Source organism: Seriola lalandi, unplaced genomic scaffold, assembly GCF_002814215.2.
Source record: "Seriola lalandi dorsalis isolate HSWRI2012SDOR001 ecotype SW California unplaced genomic scaffold, Sedor1 jcf7180002054085, whole genome shotgun sequence".
NCBI classification, from domain to species: Eukaryota; Metazoa; Chordata; class Actinopteri; order Carangiformes; family Carangidae; genus Seriola; species Seriola lalandi.
In genome coordinates this window covers 239,640-255,412 of record NW_019524638.1, presented here as the reverse complement: position 1 = coordinate 255,412, position 15,773 = coordinate 239,640, and the positions used below count along the sequence as shown (strand labels likewise).

At 41.9% G+C, this 15,773-nt stretch overlaps 1 protein-coding gene across 1 annotated transcript; it reads right to left on the bottom strand.

The window, feature by feature from the left end:
* Positions 1 to 262: 262 nt before the first annotated feature.
* On the bottom strand, positions 263 to 5,449 carry nefma (neurofilament medium chain a). The gene is made up of 3 exons (XM_023403252.2): positions 4,257 to 5,449; positions 3,284 to 3,408; positions 263 to 3,169 (listed from the first exon to the last, which is right to left on the bottom strand). Exons 1-3 carry the CDS (start codon positions 5,313 to 5,315, stop codon positions 1,222 to 1,224), a joined length of 3,132 nt encoding a protein of 1,043 aa, XP_023259020.1. The 5' UTR covers positions 5,316 to 5,449; the 3' UTR covers positions 263 to 1,221.
* Between the last annotated feature and the right edge of the window lie 10,324 nt (positions 5,450 to 15,773).

Here is a 15,773-nt window from a genome sequence, read left to right as displayed (position 1 = left end):
ATTTGATATTATATCATTTAATACTCATTAGCTGTCTCCAGAGTCATATCAGTAATCTTACTTATTTAATCAGTAGCCTGTTAATTAAAATAGGTGACCATATAAATCTTACATAAGATATCATTATATCTTAAAGCTACTCATTTCATAGTCAGGTATTTATTGTAAAGCTCTTTGATGATACATTGCAATACGTCTACCTACAAGCAACAACTTGGAATAGTAGATGCATACAATTGTAAAGCATAGTAGAATAATATAACATGACAAGACACAAGACTTTTTTTATTCATTGACATTTATTGAGCAAATGCTGCTGGGAAATTGTTCATGATGAGTAAAGTCATGGGATTGCAAACAGTAGCACCTCATTTATATCTGTATTTAAATTCAAGTCCATCCTATGCATACAAGAATGCATGTATCTGCGCATTTACAGTTTTTTTTTAGTTGCACTCAGGTAAACATAACAGACACTGATAAAAAGCATGTTTAAGGCTAAGAGTTTCTTCAGTTTGTTAAGCTTTAGTTTGCTTCAGTTACTGGATGTACTGTATATGGTCATGTGTTTATCATATCACTGCCTGTGTCTTTCTTCACTATATGTCGTGTAATTATTTCTTTTTTGGCTCAGTTGGTATCTTCATGTGTCAAGTAAGGCTTCTTCAGTAGAACGTGTGTCTACATCGAGGACCCTCCCTCCTGTCTGTCCCCCTCTTTTACTTAAACTCAAAAATCCTCTTAACTTGAATAATATTTCTTTCGCTCTCCCACCCACAACGCATTTATTCCTTTTATATATTTACTCTTTTTACAGTGTATTTCTACCATACATACAGATAAGAGGGGAAAGTACTCCCCTCCCCTGAGCTAGCATGCAGAGACCCCCCTCCCTCCCACCCGAGAGCTCACCCATGAACTGCAGAAAGAAAAAATAAGAGGATAAAATGTCTCAGTCACTTGCTCCTGACCGCGGCTGCAGCGAAGCCCATTTAAAGCTTTCACTCAACATGCATTTTTGAAATTTGTAGCATTTAAGTTTTGGCTTCTCTCTATGATTTGTTTTGTATGTTTGAGAGTGGTTATCTTTATTACATCGCTCTAGCTGTATGATTTTCTTTGTTATGTTAGTTCTGGGTTGATTGCTTGTGTTCATGTCCCCTCCTCTGGCCCCCGCCTCCTACACCTCCTCGGCCGCTGGATCAGCCATCTGGAGTCTCCTCAGTCGCCCTCTGTCACCTGCTTGATGGACTGGGTGGAGTGCTTCTCTGTCTTCTTGGTGGAGACCATCTTCTCCTGCAGCACCTCCTCCACCTCCTTCACTGTCTCGGTCACAGTGACAGATTTGGTGACATGCTTGGATCCATCCTCTCCGGTGGTGATCGTCTCCACAGTCTTGGTGATTACAACTTTCTGGCTGCCATCTTCCTTCACGGGGCTCTCATCAACACCGTTAGCCATCATGTCGACTTCTTGCCCCTCGTCCTTCTTGTCTTTCTCTTCTGGGCTGCTCTTATCTATATCGCCATTCATGGCAACATCTTTCTTTTCGACCGTCTTGTCCTCTGTTGTGTCACTCTTTTTCTCTGATTTCTCTTCAGCTGCTTTAGGAGCATCAGGCTTGGCGGTCTCGGCCTTTGGGGATTCAGCTTTTGGGGATTCGGGTTTTGGGGTTTCAGCTTTTGGGGATTCAGCTTTTGGGGATTCAGGTTTTGGGGATTCTGACTTGGGGGATTCAGCTCTTGGAGATTCAGGTTTCGGGGATTCCGACTTTGGGGACTCAGCTTTTGGGGAGCTAGGTTTGGGAGATCCGGCCTTTGGTGAGCCTTCCTTGGGAGACTCAGACTTAGGAGATGCAGGCCTGGGAGATTCAGATTTAGGGGATTCAGGTTTAGGAGATGCAGGCCTGGGAGATTCAGATTTAGGGGATTCAGGTTTAGGAGATGCAGGCCTAGGAGATTCAGATTTAGGTGATTCAGGTTTAGGAGATACAGGCCTAGGAGATTCAGATTTAGGGGACTCAGGTTTAGGAGATGCAGGCCTAGGAGATTCAGATTTAGGTGATTCAGGTTTAGGAGATGCAGGCCTAGGAGATTCAGATTTAGGGGACTCAGGTTTAGGAGATTCAGGCTTGGGAGATTCAGATTTAGGAGACTCAGGTTTAGGAGATGCAGGTTTGGGAGATTCAGATTTAGGAGACTCAGGTTTAGGTGATTCAGACTTGGGGGAGGCAGGCTTTAGGGATTCAGGTTTTGTTACCTCTGTTTTGGCAGCCTCTTCCTTTTTGGCCTCAGGCTTTGCAGCTTCTGTTTTCGGAGCCTCAATCTTGGCTACCTCTTTTTCTGATTTGTCATCTGCTTTCTCATCTTTTACCTTCTTATCATCTTCCTTTTTGCTTTTGTCTGCATCATCTTTTTCCTCTTTCTCATCTCCACTTTTGGATGCTTTGTCAGAGCCTGCATCTTCATCCTGATCACCGCCCTCCTCTTCAGCAACGGCTTCCTCTTCTGCCTCCTCCTCTCCTCCACTGCCCTCTTTGTCTCCAGCCTTCTCTTTGTCAGGAGAGGCTTTAGATTCTGGAGCTTTGGCGCACAGTACTGTCTCCTCAACTTCCTCTTCTTCTTCCTCCTCTCCTCCCTCTTCTCCTTCATCACCTCCCTCTGCATCATCCCCCTTTTCTCCCTCATCCTCTCCCTCAGCCTCACCTTCTTCTTCCTTCTCTCCCTCCTCACCAGCTTCTCCTTCTCCTTCTTCTTCTTCATCACCTCCTTTTCCCTCTTCTTCTTCTTCCTCTTCCTCCTTAGTGGGTGCACTAGAGCTTACTTTGGCTTCAGTGGCGCTTACAACTTCCTCCTCCTCTCCTCCTTCTTCTTCCTCTGCCTCTTCACCTTCACCCTCTGCTTCCTCTGCCTCTTCACCCTCTTTCTCCTCCTCTTCCTCATCTCCTCCCTCTCCGAGTGTGGCAGACAGCTCTTGTGCTATCTCTGCCAAGGCCTCATCAATGTCAGCCTTTTCATCCTCCACCCTGGTCTCCTCGATGATCTCCTCCACAAACTTGTGCTGCACCTTAAGTTTAGGAGTTTCTAATTTAGGCTTAGAGATTTTGGTGGTGACAGTCTGGCGGTAAGGGAAAGTGCTGAAGTGGGTCTCCTCACCCTCCAAGAGTTTCCTGATGGGACAATAAATGTATCCATGATATTTTTAAAACTCACATTTGATATAGAGAAGAGAAGCCATTCTGTAAAATTAATGTAAATGTTAATTCTAAACTACTTTTATGTACCTGTATGCAGCAATCTCAATGTCCAGGGCCATCTTGACATTGAGGAGGTCCTGGTACTCGCGAAGGTGACGTGCCATCTCCCATTTGGTGCTCTTGAGCTCATTATCCAGCTGGTGAATTGTCTCCTGAGGAAATACAGAGCAAAGACAACACAAGGTTGATTAGGTACAACAAAACTGCATGCAGGACAAAGCTACGTTCCCTTTTACAGCTGCACAGTTGTGCAGTTTTCAAAGTCACTGCGTGGAGACTCATAGCAACGATTTACTTAAAAAACCTTTTTTCTCTAATCAACCTTGCTTCAGTGTAACTCAGCTTCTTTTAATTTATCCCTCTTTTATTGCAAACTGTGTAATCTCTGTTCACAGAGAGCTGTTGTAATTTATTCTGACGCAATACAGTACTCTGGAGATGTTGAATGCCTTTTTTTCAAGGGCAGCCTCCACACTTGTTCAATGCACCCCCACCCACGCCCCAAAGTCTCAGTGATGTGATGCAGAGCCAATGAAGGCATCGACCCATGCCTCTGACTCAGCAAGACAGAGAGAGTGAGAGAGGGGGAGAGGGAGAGGGAGAGAGAGTCTGCTGCAGTGACTCCCTTTAACTATTTCCTAACACTTGGAAATCTCTCAAGCTTGAAAAGAAAGTGAGCTCAGTGATTGTAAGAGAAATGTAGGATCATTGTGCAGCAGAAAATGTTTGAACAACCATGAAATACAAATATGACGTTTCACTGTTATTAAGGAAGTTGGATCTTTTATAGTGCCTCAAATGTAAACTGCGTCACTATGATAGAAAATTTGAATTTTAAGCATATTTACTTTATCTATCCAGTATCGTTAAAATAAACTCATGTGCCGATTATTAAGTTTTAAACACACATAAAAACATCTGTTAAAGTATGAAATTAATATTTAAAAGTCTATTCAAACTATAGACTATTTTCAGCTCTGTACTCGGAGCTGTTTCTCACCTGCAGGCTGGCCAGGTCGCTGTTGTGGCGGTCCTCGATGTCGTTCAGCTGCCTCTCCAGTGAGTCTCTTGTCCCGCGCACAGACTCCAACTCCACCGTCTTGGACTGCAGCTGGCGACGGTAATCGGCTATCTCATCACGGGCGGACTTTATGGCGTCCTTGTTCTGTTCAGCTGCCTCGGTGAGCTTGGCATAGCGACACATGAACCAGTTTTCCACCTGCTGCAGGTTCTGGTTGGAGTGACCCTCCAGCTCGCAGCGGATCTCCCGGAGAGCCTCGGTGATGTCTGTCTTCTGGAGGTCTTTCCTCTCCATGGTCACCTGAGAAGCCTGAATCTGGGCGATGAGGTCGCTCACCTCTTCCTCGTGGTTGTTGCGGATGAAGGCAATTTCATCCTGCAGCGACTGAACTTTCTTCTCCAACTCTGACTTCACCAACTCCGAGTCGCCCATGTCCTTCTTCAGGACACGGATAATGGCCTCTGTCTCCTCCCGGATGCGAGCTTCTTCGTCAAAGCGGTCCCTGAGCCGCTGGATGTCCTCCTCAATATGGTCGGTGTCGAGCTGAATTTGCGCCTTGTCATGGTGGATTTGCTCCAACATCGAGCGCAGCTCCTGCAGCTCCTGGTCATAGTGGTCGCCCAGCTGGGAGCGGGACACCTGCTTCTGCCGCAGTGCCTGGATCTCCTCCTCGATCTGCTTGTTCTGCTGCTCCAGGTAGTGCACCTTGTCAATGTAAACAGCAAACCTGTCGTTGAGCCCTTGAAGTTGCTCTTTCTCATTAGATCGCTTGTAGTCTCCGTTCAGGATGGAGGTTTGATTATAATCAACGCTGTCGGCGGAGCTGAGCACCGTGGAGCTGTAAGCTCGGGTTACCGGCATATTCACGCTCCTCTTGTAAGATGTGGTCATGGTGGAGCCGGGGCTTGCTCGGGACCAAGACTGGGAGCGAAAGCCGCTGGAGGGGGTGCCGCTGGAGCGGCTGTAGCCGTAGCCGGTCGTCCTAGTATCCATAACTCTCCGGAAGGGGCTCCCTACCGTGTCCACCGGGTAACTCATCCGGTCAGACTACCGCAGGGGATGTGAGCTGGAATGAAGGGGGACCTTGCAGAAGGTGGAGGCGTGTGGCAAGTGTATATGTGGGTGTATGTGTCTATGCAGGTGAGGTGTGTATGGCTCTGCCAGCGACTGAAACCTTCTCTGCCTGCTCCTTATATATCTGAGGCTCTGTCGGTAACAAGCCAAGTCTAAGCAGTTTTCTCTCATCCATTGATGGAAGGGAGGGGAGGGCGCATCCCCCTCAGGCCGTCTGCTAATGGTCCAGGGTCCCATTCACTCTGAACCACGTGGGCTGGAGGAGCTGTGTGGGTGTCCGATTTGAAAAACATAGATAGATAGATAGATAGATAGATAGATAGATAGATAGATAGATAGAAATGAGTGGCTAGTCATTGCTGAATTGATGCTGTAATTTCAGCACCATGGAGAGCGACCAGCAGAAAAGCAGTTAGTTTGTTTCCTCGGCTGAAAAACCCTGTGATAAAATTACAGAAGTGTTTTTTGTTCACTGCTTATTGAAGTGAGTTTTGAATGCAAGAACTTGAACAACCACACCATGACAGTGTCTATATGTTAAATATTGCTGACAGAGTCTAATGAATGCAAACACTTTGCCCTGCTTTTCCTGTCACTTGGACTTCTCAAATCAAGAGAGCTTGGTTTACGTTAAGTTAACCAACCAAGTGTTTGTAGGGTTGTAGTGGTGGCAGGAGTTACAGTAATAGTACATAACGTTATATGAAAAATAATAGGCCAGTTTAATATATTTCCTCATTTGTGTTCTAGCATTCATAATGAAAAAAGAGAAGTGAATATGTGACAAGCCTGTGTGTGTGTGTGTTTGTGTGTGTGTGTGTGTGTGTGTGTGTGTGGGGCCGTTGCTCCTGGGATATAAAAGGCTTAGCCCTGCCTTTCTGTTTATTTCTAAGCTTTACAGCAATTCTCACTTCCACATTTGATGTTACTGACTCAAACAGCTCACATTATGAAATATTTAGTTTACTTTACAATAAACAATTTATTTGCTGTCCTTTTTTTTACCCATTTAAATTGTGCTTTCTAGATTTAACAATTGTTGATTTGTTCTAAATTTGTTTTGCAGCTCTCCTAAATTTGGTAGCCTAAATCGATGCACGTTCAGTGTATTGCTTTGGATTAACAACTTAAGGTTTGTTATTGTTGATGATAAATGTGAGTAAGCCAGTGTGGAGTTTTCCCTGATAGGCTTTAGTGGCGGCCCCCCTTTGAGGTCGATGAGGACTGTTGTAGTGTTGTGGCCAATGTGGGCTAAGCAGGTTTGTGTGCATAAAAGTCCACCACAAATACCAGCAAGAAAAACATTGGCAGGACCTGGTTAGTTGAGCTTGGGTTGTGGTAGTTAACATCAGTGAAATCTGAAAGGTCAAATGTTCATACAACTATTAAAATGTTCTCACCTGCAGATTGTTGTAAAGCTGGGACATTTTCAAATATCTTCTCCTGTATGGGGGACACATTTGCAGTTTTATACATGCATATTTAATAACATGTACATCCCTTCCCAGTTTTGACATTTGCATATCACACAGACAAACACTTTCCTTCTGGGAAAGTATCTTTGCAGCTAGCATATCTGTAGGATCTTCACTTTAGCAGGTGGTGCAAAGCTATGTGAGATTTGTGAGTTATCCATCCTTTTGCTGAGACATTTCCCCCGAACAGTGAGGCGTCAGTGTCAGCCTGTCGGTGTGGTGGCTCGGCCTCACCGACAGGCTATTGATCTCCTATCAGTCTTGATGCTTCACTCTAATCTCAGGTCACTCCGGTCAATACAAAACGATTACCAATCACTGGAGGCAATGCACCAAAAAACGGCTGCATCAGTGCTTTCTGAGGATCTATCACTTAATGTATTTAATTCTGTCAAAATCATCAGTGCACGTATCTATAGTTGCAGCCATATTGTGAAGTCCTGCAAACTGAGTCATTTTTCTGCGTCTGAACTATACATGCATGAAAACTATAAACCAATAGAGATGTATATTAGAATTGATGTCAGGTTATCACTTTTAAAAGTCTGCTTGTCATGGATCTAGAATGTGAGCAGAAAACTTAACTCTGCTTTTCAACACCGAATTAGCCATTTGCCGTAAATCACCTGTCTGCATTTCCTTGTCCCCCCCTCATTGGCTTTCCATTGCAAGCTTTAGTCAAGCAGAGCTAATGCATCAAGCTAGGCCAATTTTAGATTGCTCCAGAGACAGAAAGGCAGACAGAGAAAGAGAGAGGGAGGGAGAGATGGTCAGAATTACTTTCTCCTCCTGTGTGTGCGTGCCTGTCTATTTTAAGCACTAATACCCTATGTATTGTCAATGATAATACTCCAGGAGCCACACCCATAGTCTCCTTGTTTGCTGACGTTAGTGTCCTTGACCACTGCCCCATGTCTCTCTCTGTTCTGGCCCTCGTGCTGGCTGCAGATTTCAGACGAATATATTTCACAGTTGTGCTGTTCACTCGGAGCCGCGAGGTGCTTTTGGATGCCCTACGGTGGCGTGATGTACACGGCGGAACCAGGGTGCGTGAGGGATGGGCAAGAACAGGGGAGGCATTCAACATCAGCTCTGGGCTCCAGTGCACTGCAGAAGGGTTGGAGTGTTTTCAAATGGCACTGCAGCAGAAACAGGCTCGAGCAGGCAGACGAGCCCAACCCTGTGAGCACCCAGTCTGTCCCAGCCTCCAACCTGCAGAGTTCACAGAGTTAAAAGGAGCGCATTCCCCTTTGAATGAGGTCGAACACGGGCATCTTTAGGTGACATAGTGCAGAGGCGTGTTGTTATATATGCTGATACACAGACTACAAGGACAGCATGACCTTTTATTCAGCTGATACATTGTTGAGTAGCACATATAAGTAGCAGCGTTGTGGGATAATAAAAAAATAATATATGTAGCTATCCTTTGATGACATGCATAAGGGCAAAAAGCCAGGATTTCAGATATAGTGAGGGATAGAGTCCAAGTCCCCTTGAAACAGTTTTTAATTTCCCAATAGTAGCTATGGACCTAAATACTATTTCTGCCCTTTAAAGCAAGACTGTAACTTTTGCTAACCAGCTGCCACTGTGACCACAAGTGACAACTATAGGATAATGGTAAATGCTCCACCATAGTGCAACTGTAGCACAGGTAGAAAACACTAATAAAGTCAGCAAACTGACTTAGTAATGTTCGTTACACAGTAATAACATTAATGTTAGCGAACATCTGCCATCATAAGCTACTGTAGTTAGCAGACAAAATAAGCTTGTAGCAGCAAAACCACTTTTTCAATTTATTTACTGAGTAAATGCACATTTTGTCATATGAAGTAAAGTTTTGAATGCAGAACTTGAACTTGTAATGGAGTGTTTTGTGGTGTTAAGATAAAGGACATGAATATTTCTTCCACAGCTGCTGTGAAGTGTTATATAACCAACATGTCGGCCAGTTACATTTCTGTTCCTAACATATTCATGAGGATGAAGAGAGAATGTCATGAGCCAGTGGAGAGGAAGAATGACAATGAGATAGAGAGGGAAGCAAAGGCGGGGACCCTAATTAAGATTTGCGTTGATGATGCTTAGCCCACCGCTGCAGCGGGACCTCACAGGCTTACAACTTGTGTGTATGTGTGTGGGCGGCTGAGTGAGGCCGGAAGATTAATGATCTGTGTCATGGGTGGTGTCAATATTGTGATTGCCATACATAAGCTATATCAGTTGAAATGAAAACAATGTTGTTTGGTTAGGTATGTGGACAGCTAAATATTAAAACCACATTTGATTGTTGAATATTTCATTATAAAACCATGGGCTTTGATATGCTGCTTTAACAACTTACACAGCAGGGGGGGAAACTGGGAAAACCATTCTTTATTGACCTCACTTTGTGCGCAGGGGCATTCATATGTTCAAGCGGGAAAGGCTCTTCATTAAACTGGTGCAGCAAAGTTGGAAGCGTATTGTCCACTGTAGCATTAAGACTTACCTTAATTGGAAATAACTGGATGAGCACATCCCTAGAACAAAAGAACTCATCCACACACTTTTGGATAAATAGTGAACATCATAAAACCAACCCATTAAGGCCCTTTGTTGTAGTTATAAAGTTTTCCAATTGTACATAAGGGGTTATATGTGAGTGTGTAACCACAGTCACCATAGTGTCAAGAAGACATAGAGGACAGGTTTGGGCGACTGCAGGTGGCCAGATAGAATGACTTGACACATACACAGCCATAAACACTGAGCTGTTAGGAACCCGATTGGAACAGTCTTTTCTTTCTTTCTTTCTTTCTTTCTTTCTTTCTTTCTTTCTTTCTTTCTTTCTACTACATCCTTATGTTTGTTGCTATCATCTCCTGTCTTTCCATCTGTCACCAGCGTCTGTCCTTTGTCTCTGTCCCGCCTCCGCTCTGTCTCTCTGTCTGGCTCGCACACTCCCAGTCACCACAATGGGTGTCTTCTCATGTTCACCTTGATAATATTATTACTTTTCCACTGTTTACAACTCTAGCATCCATCTGCTACATCTGGCATCTTTTTCCTTTAGTTAAACACGAGCAGTTGCCACACAGGTGTCCTTCACAGGATATGGTACATAAACATGCTGGGTGGCAAGGTCGCAATTATGTCCTGATGCACCATTACTTTATTATTAGCCAATGTGTGCTTCCAGTTTGTCATGAATAATGAGGTATTATGGAATAAAAACGTAAACTTGACGTGTTAGATTCAAAGTTATACTAAGTAATTCAAGTCAAGAAAAAAGGTTAGTGAAAGTTTTTATTTAGATGTGTTTGGAACGTCACACATTTTCCCTCATTTGCCTCAATGTGTTCTTGTGTTTGTTCATGTGTGTGCACTTCAGAGCCTTAACAGTGGAGGATTTAGGTTATTGCATGTTCAGCTCTCAATTGAGGTTTATTGTATATTGATGAACATCTTACCCAAGAGGTTTTCAGAGCCCTGCTGATGCACATATTGGCCAAAAAAATCTATATGCAGGGTGCCTTTTGGGTTGAGGGAAAAAATTTTTGTAAAACACCACGCTGAACATGCAAACAAAAGGTCCCCATGATTATCCTGTGGATATATAAATATTGATTTCAAAAGAACAGTGGAAATATAAGCATATGTACTGGTGAGATTACTGTAATTCACTCCTTTAAAATCTTAAACCTCAATGATCTGTTTAAAGTCAAAGAACTTAATTTTACATTCTACTTGAATCCTAAATTTCCCAAAGATACCAAATATGTCAGACTGAATTGTAGGAAAATATGTATAAAGTGATGCTGCATCAGGTAAAAAGATGACTACCAGTGCATTGTCCGTATCCAGTATTTACAACTTCCTGACCCTGTCTGTAGCACTCAGCCCCAAGCTGATTCATTCTTACTGAAGAAAACACAAATATATAGTTTATATATAAATATACATATATATTGTTAGTGTATATATATATATAATTTCAAGTTTGAACGCAGCTCATTAAATTTCCAAAACAGCAGGACACTACTTCTCAGCACACATTACTCTAACAGCAGTAAATAGTGCATTTATTTGAGCCTCTTTTCAGCTGTGGATTTATAGTGTAAATCTAGTGTTATACTTTCTGCATCCGCAAGTACACAAGGGTCTGCTAGGGTCTGCGTGACGTAAATTTGAGGAAATACGCAAGGCTCTGTGCGGATGTCTGTGTACCCTCTATTTGTTGTGTCACTATGAAGGGCACCAACTGCGTATGCACTCCTCCAAGCAAACTAAAAAAGAAAAAGAACAACTCAGTGTCCATGTGCAGGTCTGCGAGCATTTACGGCAGCAGGATGGTCTATCTGACACTGACATTAAACTACAGTGTCCATGTTCAACTCAATGAAGACAACAATGGAGATTTTTGATTTATAGACATCACTTATTAGTCAATGTTTGTTAGTTTTTGTCTTTCAGTAGAAGTTGTTGACTATAATAAAAATCTTATTGTTATTTAAAGGGAAACAAATGGGGGGGGCAGCATATGTCAAGGGGTTAAAGTGTCAAAATGGCAGAAAGGCATTTTAAAGTAAATGTAATTTATTTTATGCTAGTTTTTTTCCATATGCAACTTCATACTTTTACTTTATTATGTTTCAGAGAAATATTGCACTTTTTACTGCAGTACATTTATCTGCCAGCCGTAGTTACTTTAGATATTAGGTAATTTTATATAGGTAATATATAATCGTCCTCTAAAATATAGTCATTTGCTATAGACCTAAGTGCCAAACAGTATAAGTAGTAGTAGAGTAGTAAAATTAGCTCCTCCCTGAAACAACTAGCAGATTTCTTTGCCACAAAGTGCAATAATTCACATGTGACGTAAAAGCAAACAATAAATCATCGTCAGAATCAAAGTAACAAAACAGATTGAGTGTAAGTAGTAAAATGTTAGTGAAAGATCGAGTCATCACTTATTTTGAACAATCCAACATTTGTAATGGGGCTTAAGACTTCAGACTGCAGTATTCTGCAAAGGGCAAAGCTCTGTTGGCTCTTGAGATGGATGGGTGAAAGGTGTGAGGTTAAGAGGATCAGATGGTGAGGTAAGCAGGGTGTGACAGGCTGTAGATCCTTGTATGGGGTGAAGTGAGTGGGAGGTCTGGAGGCACTGATATCATGAATAAAAAAAAAAAGAGCAACAAGAATGAAGGGGGAGGGGGGGTTGCATAGGAGAAAAGAAAGGGAGGGGTTACACTAGGATCTGCAGTTTATCTGCAATGCATCAGTAGCTCTCTCTCTCTCTCTCTCTCTCTCTCTCTCTAATTCCTTCTCTCTTTCCCTCGGTGTGTAGGTTGGGCAGATGCAGCGTCTTTTCTCGTAGGTGATCCTCTGTGGACGGTTAAGTAGCCACAGAAATAAAACTGTTCCACATTCCTTTCACTGAGGGAAAACGACTGGCAAAAACCCAAGAAATAGTTAGTGTATGTCACCTCACACACACAACTGTTATAACACTCAAAAACACACACATAAAAGATGCCATCAGATTGGACTTGTATGGATTCTAGCAGGGCATCAAGAATAAAAATTTGACTTGAGTAGTTATTCTTACACTCAGTACTCAATAAGTATAATTTATGTGCCATATTAAAAATGGGAATAACTGGGGAAACAAGAGTTAGGTTGAATATGCACAAACACACAAATCACTTGCGCGTCTATTAAGTTTAGAACTGCAACCCGAAAAAAAAGATATATCTTTCATCAGGTTCTTCCTCAGCAGGGGAGACATCAAGTTTTCAATAAAACGTCAACATTAGTTTAATCTGCCACCGTCTAATGAAGTTATGCAGCAAAATATATGACAAACGAAGTGGGGAGTGTGGTATAAATCTGTTGGCTCCCCGAATAACTGAAAAACCAATTTAATGAACACATACACTAACACACACACACACACACACACACACACACACACACACACACACTTTATATTCCACTAAACTTGTATCCTAATGTCCAACTGATGAAAGGAAAAACCATTAAGTGTTGATTAACTAGTGATTTATATTGTTGTTTGCACTTTGTGCAGCATTTGGTGCTACAGATAAATGACTCAGGTCTAGCCTGATTATCAGACTGCTTATTCAGGCTATGTATTATTATCATATTTGCTCTGACCTCCAGTCACATCAGCATCTGTGACTCTGAGAGTTTTGTACTGTGTGTTCCAGAAATTACACTTTCTGTGATCACACCACAGCTAGCAGTACGGTAAGTATGACCTTGACCTCCATCTGTGAGGATGCTAACACTGTGTTGGCAACCTAAATACTTGCATTGTTCTTCATATTGCAAATGTGTCTGGATATTTTGCCAGCAATATTTCTTTGTAGTACGGTTTGATTGTCTGTATTTAAGGTTAGGGTTAATGGTTTTCTGACACCATTAATTACAATCTTGTTGACCTTTTTCAGTAAGTAGCCTATACCATACATTTCTTCATTGATTTGTTTCTCTTCAGGCAACAATTAGATTGTTTTTCTCACTATAATATAAAAGTGAAGTTGGGGAGACTTAAACACAGTTGAGTTAACCTTAATCACCAATTTATCAGCCCAGCATTTAAGAACAGAGACCAAAACCAAGTCCAGTAGACAAACAAACATGGACATGCTATAAAGAATGATTTAAATTTGTCCGTCACCTAAGTTTGAGATGCTGAAGCATCACTGAACAAGGAGAGTTTTCAAAACAGGTTTGTGCTTGCACCTGCACTGCAAGGATTAAGTTAGTTTGAAAAAAAAGTGACGGTGACAAATTGTTCACATTGTTGGATTACCTATCTCACAATACTTTCAAAGTAATTGAAATGCATGTAGTATGGAAATTACTTGAGAATGCGATAAGCACACCGTATATCTAAAATACTGAAGGATCCCTACTATGATCCTTTAAGTATATAGTAAGTATATAATATATACTCTACAGAAAATTACATTTCAGTTTTGCTTAAAATGTAAATGAGTCAAGCAACTCATTAAAAGTGGCTACACTACATTATACAGTATCTATTTGATTTAGAATCATCCTGTGACATAATATTTAACTTTTTAGAAACCTATAAATATTTGCTACTGTTTATCTTAGTATGGTAGTGATACTAACAATATGACAACAATGCTTTGCCATATTCAGTACATAGGGACTGTTTACTGTATGTATGTAAAGCAATGCTCTCAGCATGTCTGGCTGCTCTATTCCTCGCTATATGAGCCCCTGTTGTCCCTGAAACATTGTCAGCATGAACTGTGGGGCTTTGTAAGTTATCAATATGTCCCTGCGCCAATGTCACTGAGACAAATTTGTTTACACATGTTGCAGTTTGCAAATAAAGTGACCTAATGCCTGAGGAGGAAGATCCTGCATTGGGCTGCTGCTGCAGCTGCAGGAAGCTGTTATAGATGCTGTTCTTCAGGGTCATTCAGAACAAAAGGAAGGATCACAAAGTGTGATGAACACACAAAAACTGTCATAAACACATGACAGGCACACACACAGTACACAGGAGATTAGTGTGCTTCTGTGTTTTTCTGTCTTCCTCACGGTTGCTGACAAGGTCTTGCCTCACGACAATAAAATGGTTAGAGCTGAAGTCAGCAGCTTTTCTCATCTGGAGGAGGAAGTGAGCGATCAGCAGAAGACAAACAGATTAAAGTGAATTGCCCCACTGAGGGTGACCACTGTGAGACCCCTATATAATTATTACACCAGTGTCTGTTTTCACAAAATCAGACTCTGAATGTCATTTAAGAGTCTTCTTTTTGAAAACACAAGCTGTGGCCTGGTTTTTAGCATTTTTATACTAAGAAACAAGGAGAGAACTATCCAGTAGCCAGGTGGGTTGCCCCCCCCCCCCAGGGTGGCAGGTAACTTGAGTCATCCACATGGTCAAGTCATCAGGAAGAGGCTATATAAATGCCAGCACACTTGATGAAATAATTATTCACTCTGAGATACGCTTCTGTGTGTAAGGACAAACTAGCAGGTCATTGAATCTGTGTTATTTGTTTGCCACTCCTCTCTCTTTGAATCTATTACAGTAAATCTGTCTTACAGTATCTGTCTGTCTCTCCATCTACCCGTCCTTCCTTTGCTCAAACTTCGAGGCACTCGGCAAAGCAAACATTTGTAATTTTAGATGAAAACATCATATATTTGAATCACTAGTTATCAGTGTCATGACTAAAAGCACGTGATCAATTTCCAGAGTTCTATCTATCTCCAATATCCTGGATCACCTACATTGGTCTGACATCATGTTTTTAATCTGCAGAGTCACTCATCACCCTCTTTCTCTGCAACCCTCCTCCCTCCCCTGCTGTCTCCACCTACACAGAATCAGATTCGCTCTCTCTCTTTTTATGTCTCCAATCCTCTTCCATCATTTTTAGACATTTTAATGTTATGGCCTCTGTGGATTGCCAATTTGGTACCTGTGCTTCAGGAAATTACCTCAGTGCGTATTTTTCAAGTGCACCGGACAAAGGGTGAAGAAACCAGACTTCAAATTAGAAAATCCTAAATAACGTCTGCAAAAAATGTCTAAAAATATTTCAAATACATGTATAAATGAAATTTTTTTAACTGTTAGGAGGCCCAGCCATGACTGAGAAGTGTGACATGAAACGAAAGCACCCGTTAGATGGTTAAACCTTGTCGTTGAAAGCACTCAGTTCATCACATTTGTAGACATGCTCCAGTAAATAAATTGCAATTGTTTTTGAGAATACTGTCAGTACAAAGTCAAACGAAACCTTTGAGTGGAACAGAATACTATTGTTTTTTATATCATTGTGAAGGAGAAAGAAACTGTTAAAACTAGGTTGTTTGTGTTTGACTTGGATGACTCAGCTGAATCGATCTAACTGATATGAGTCATCAGCTGTGTGTGTAT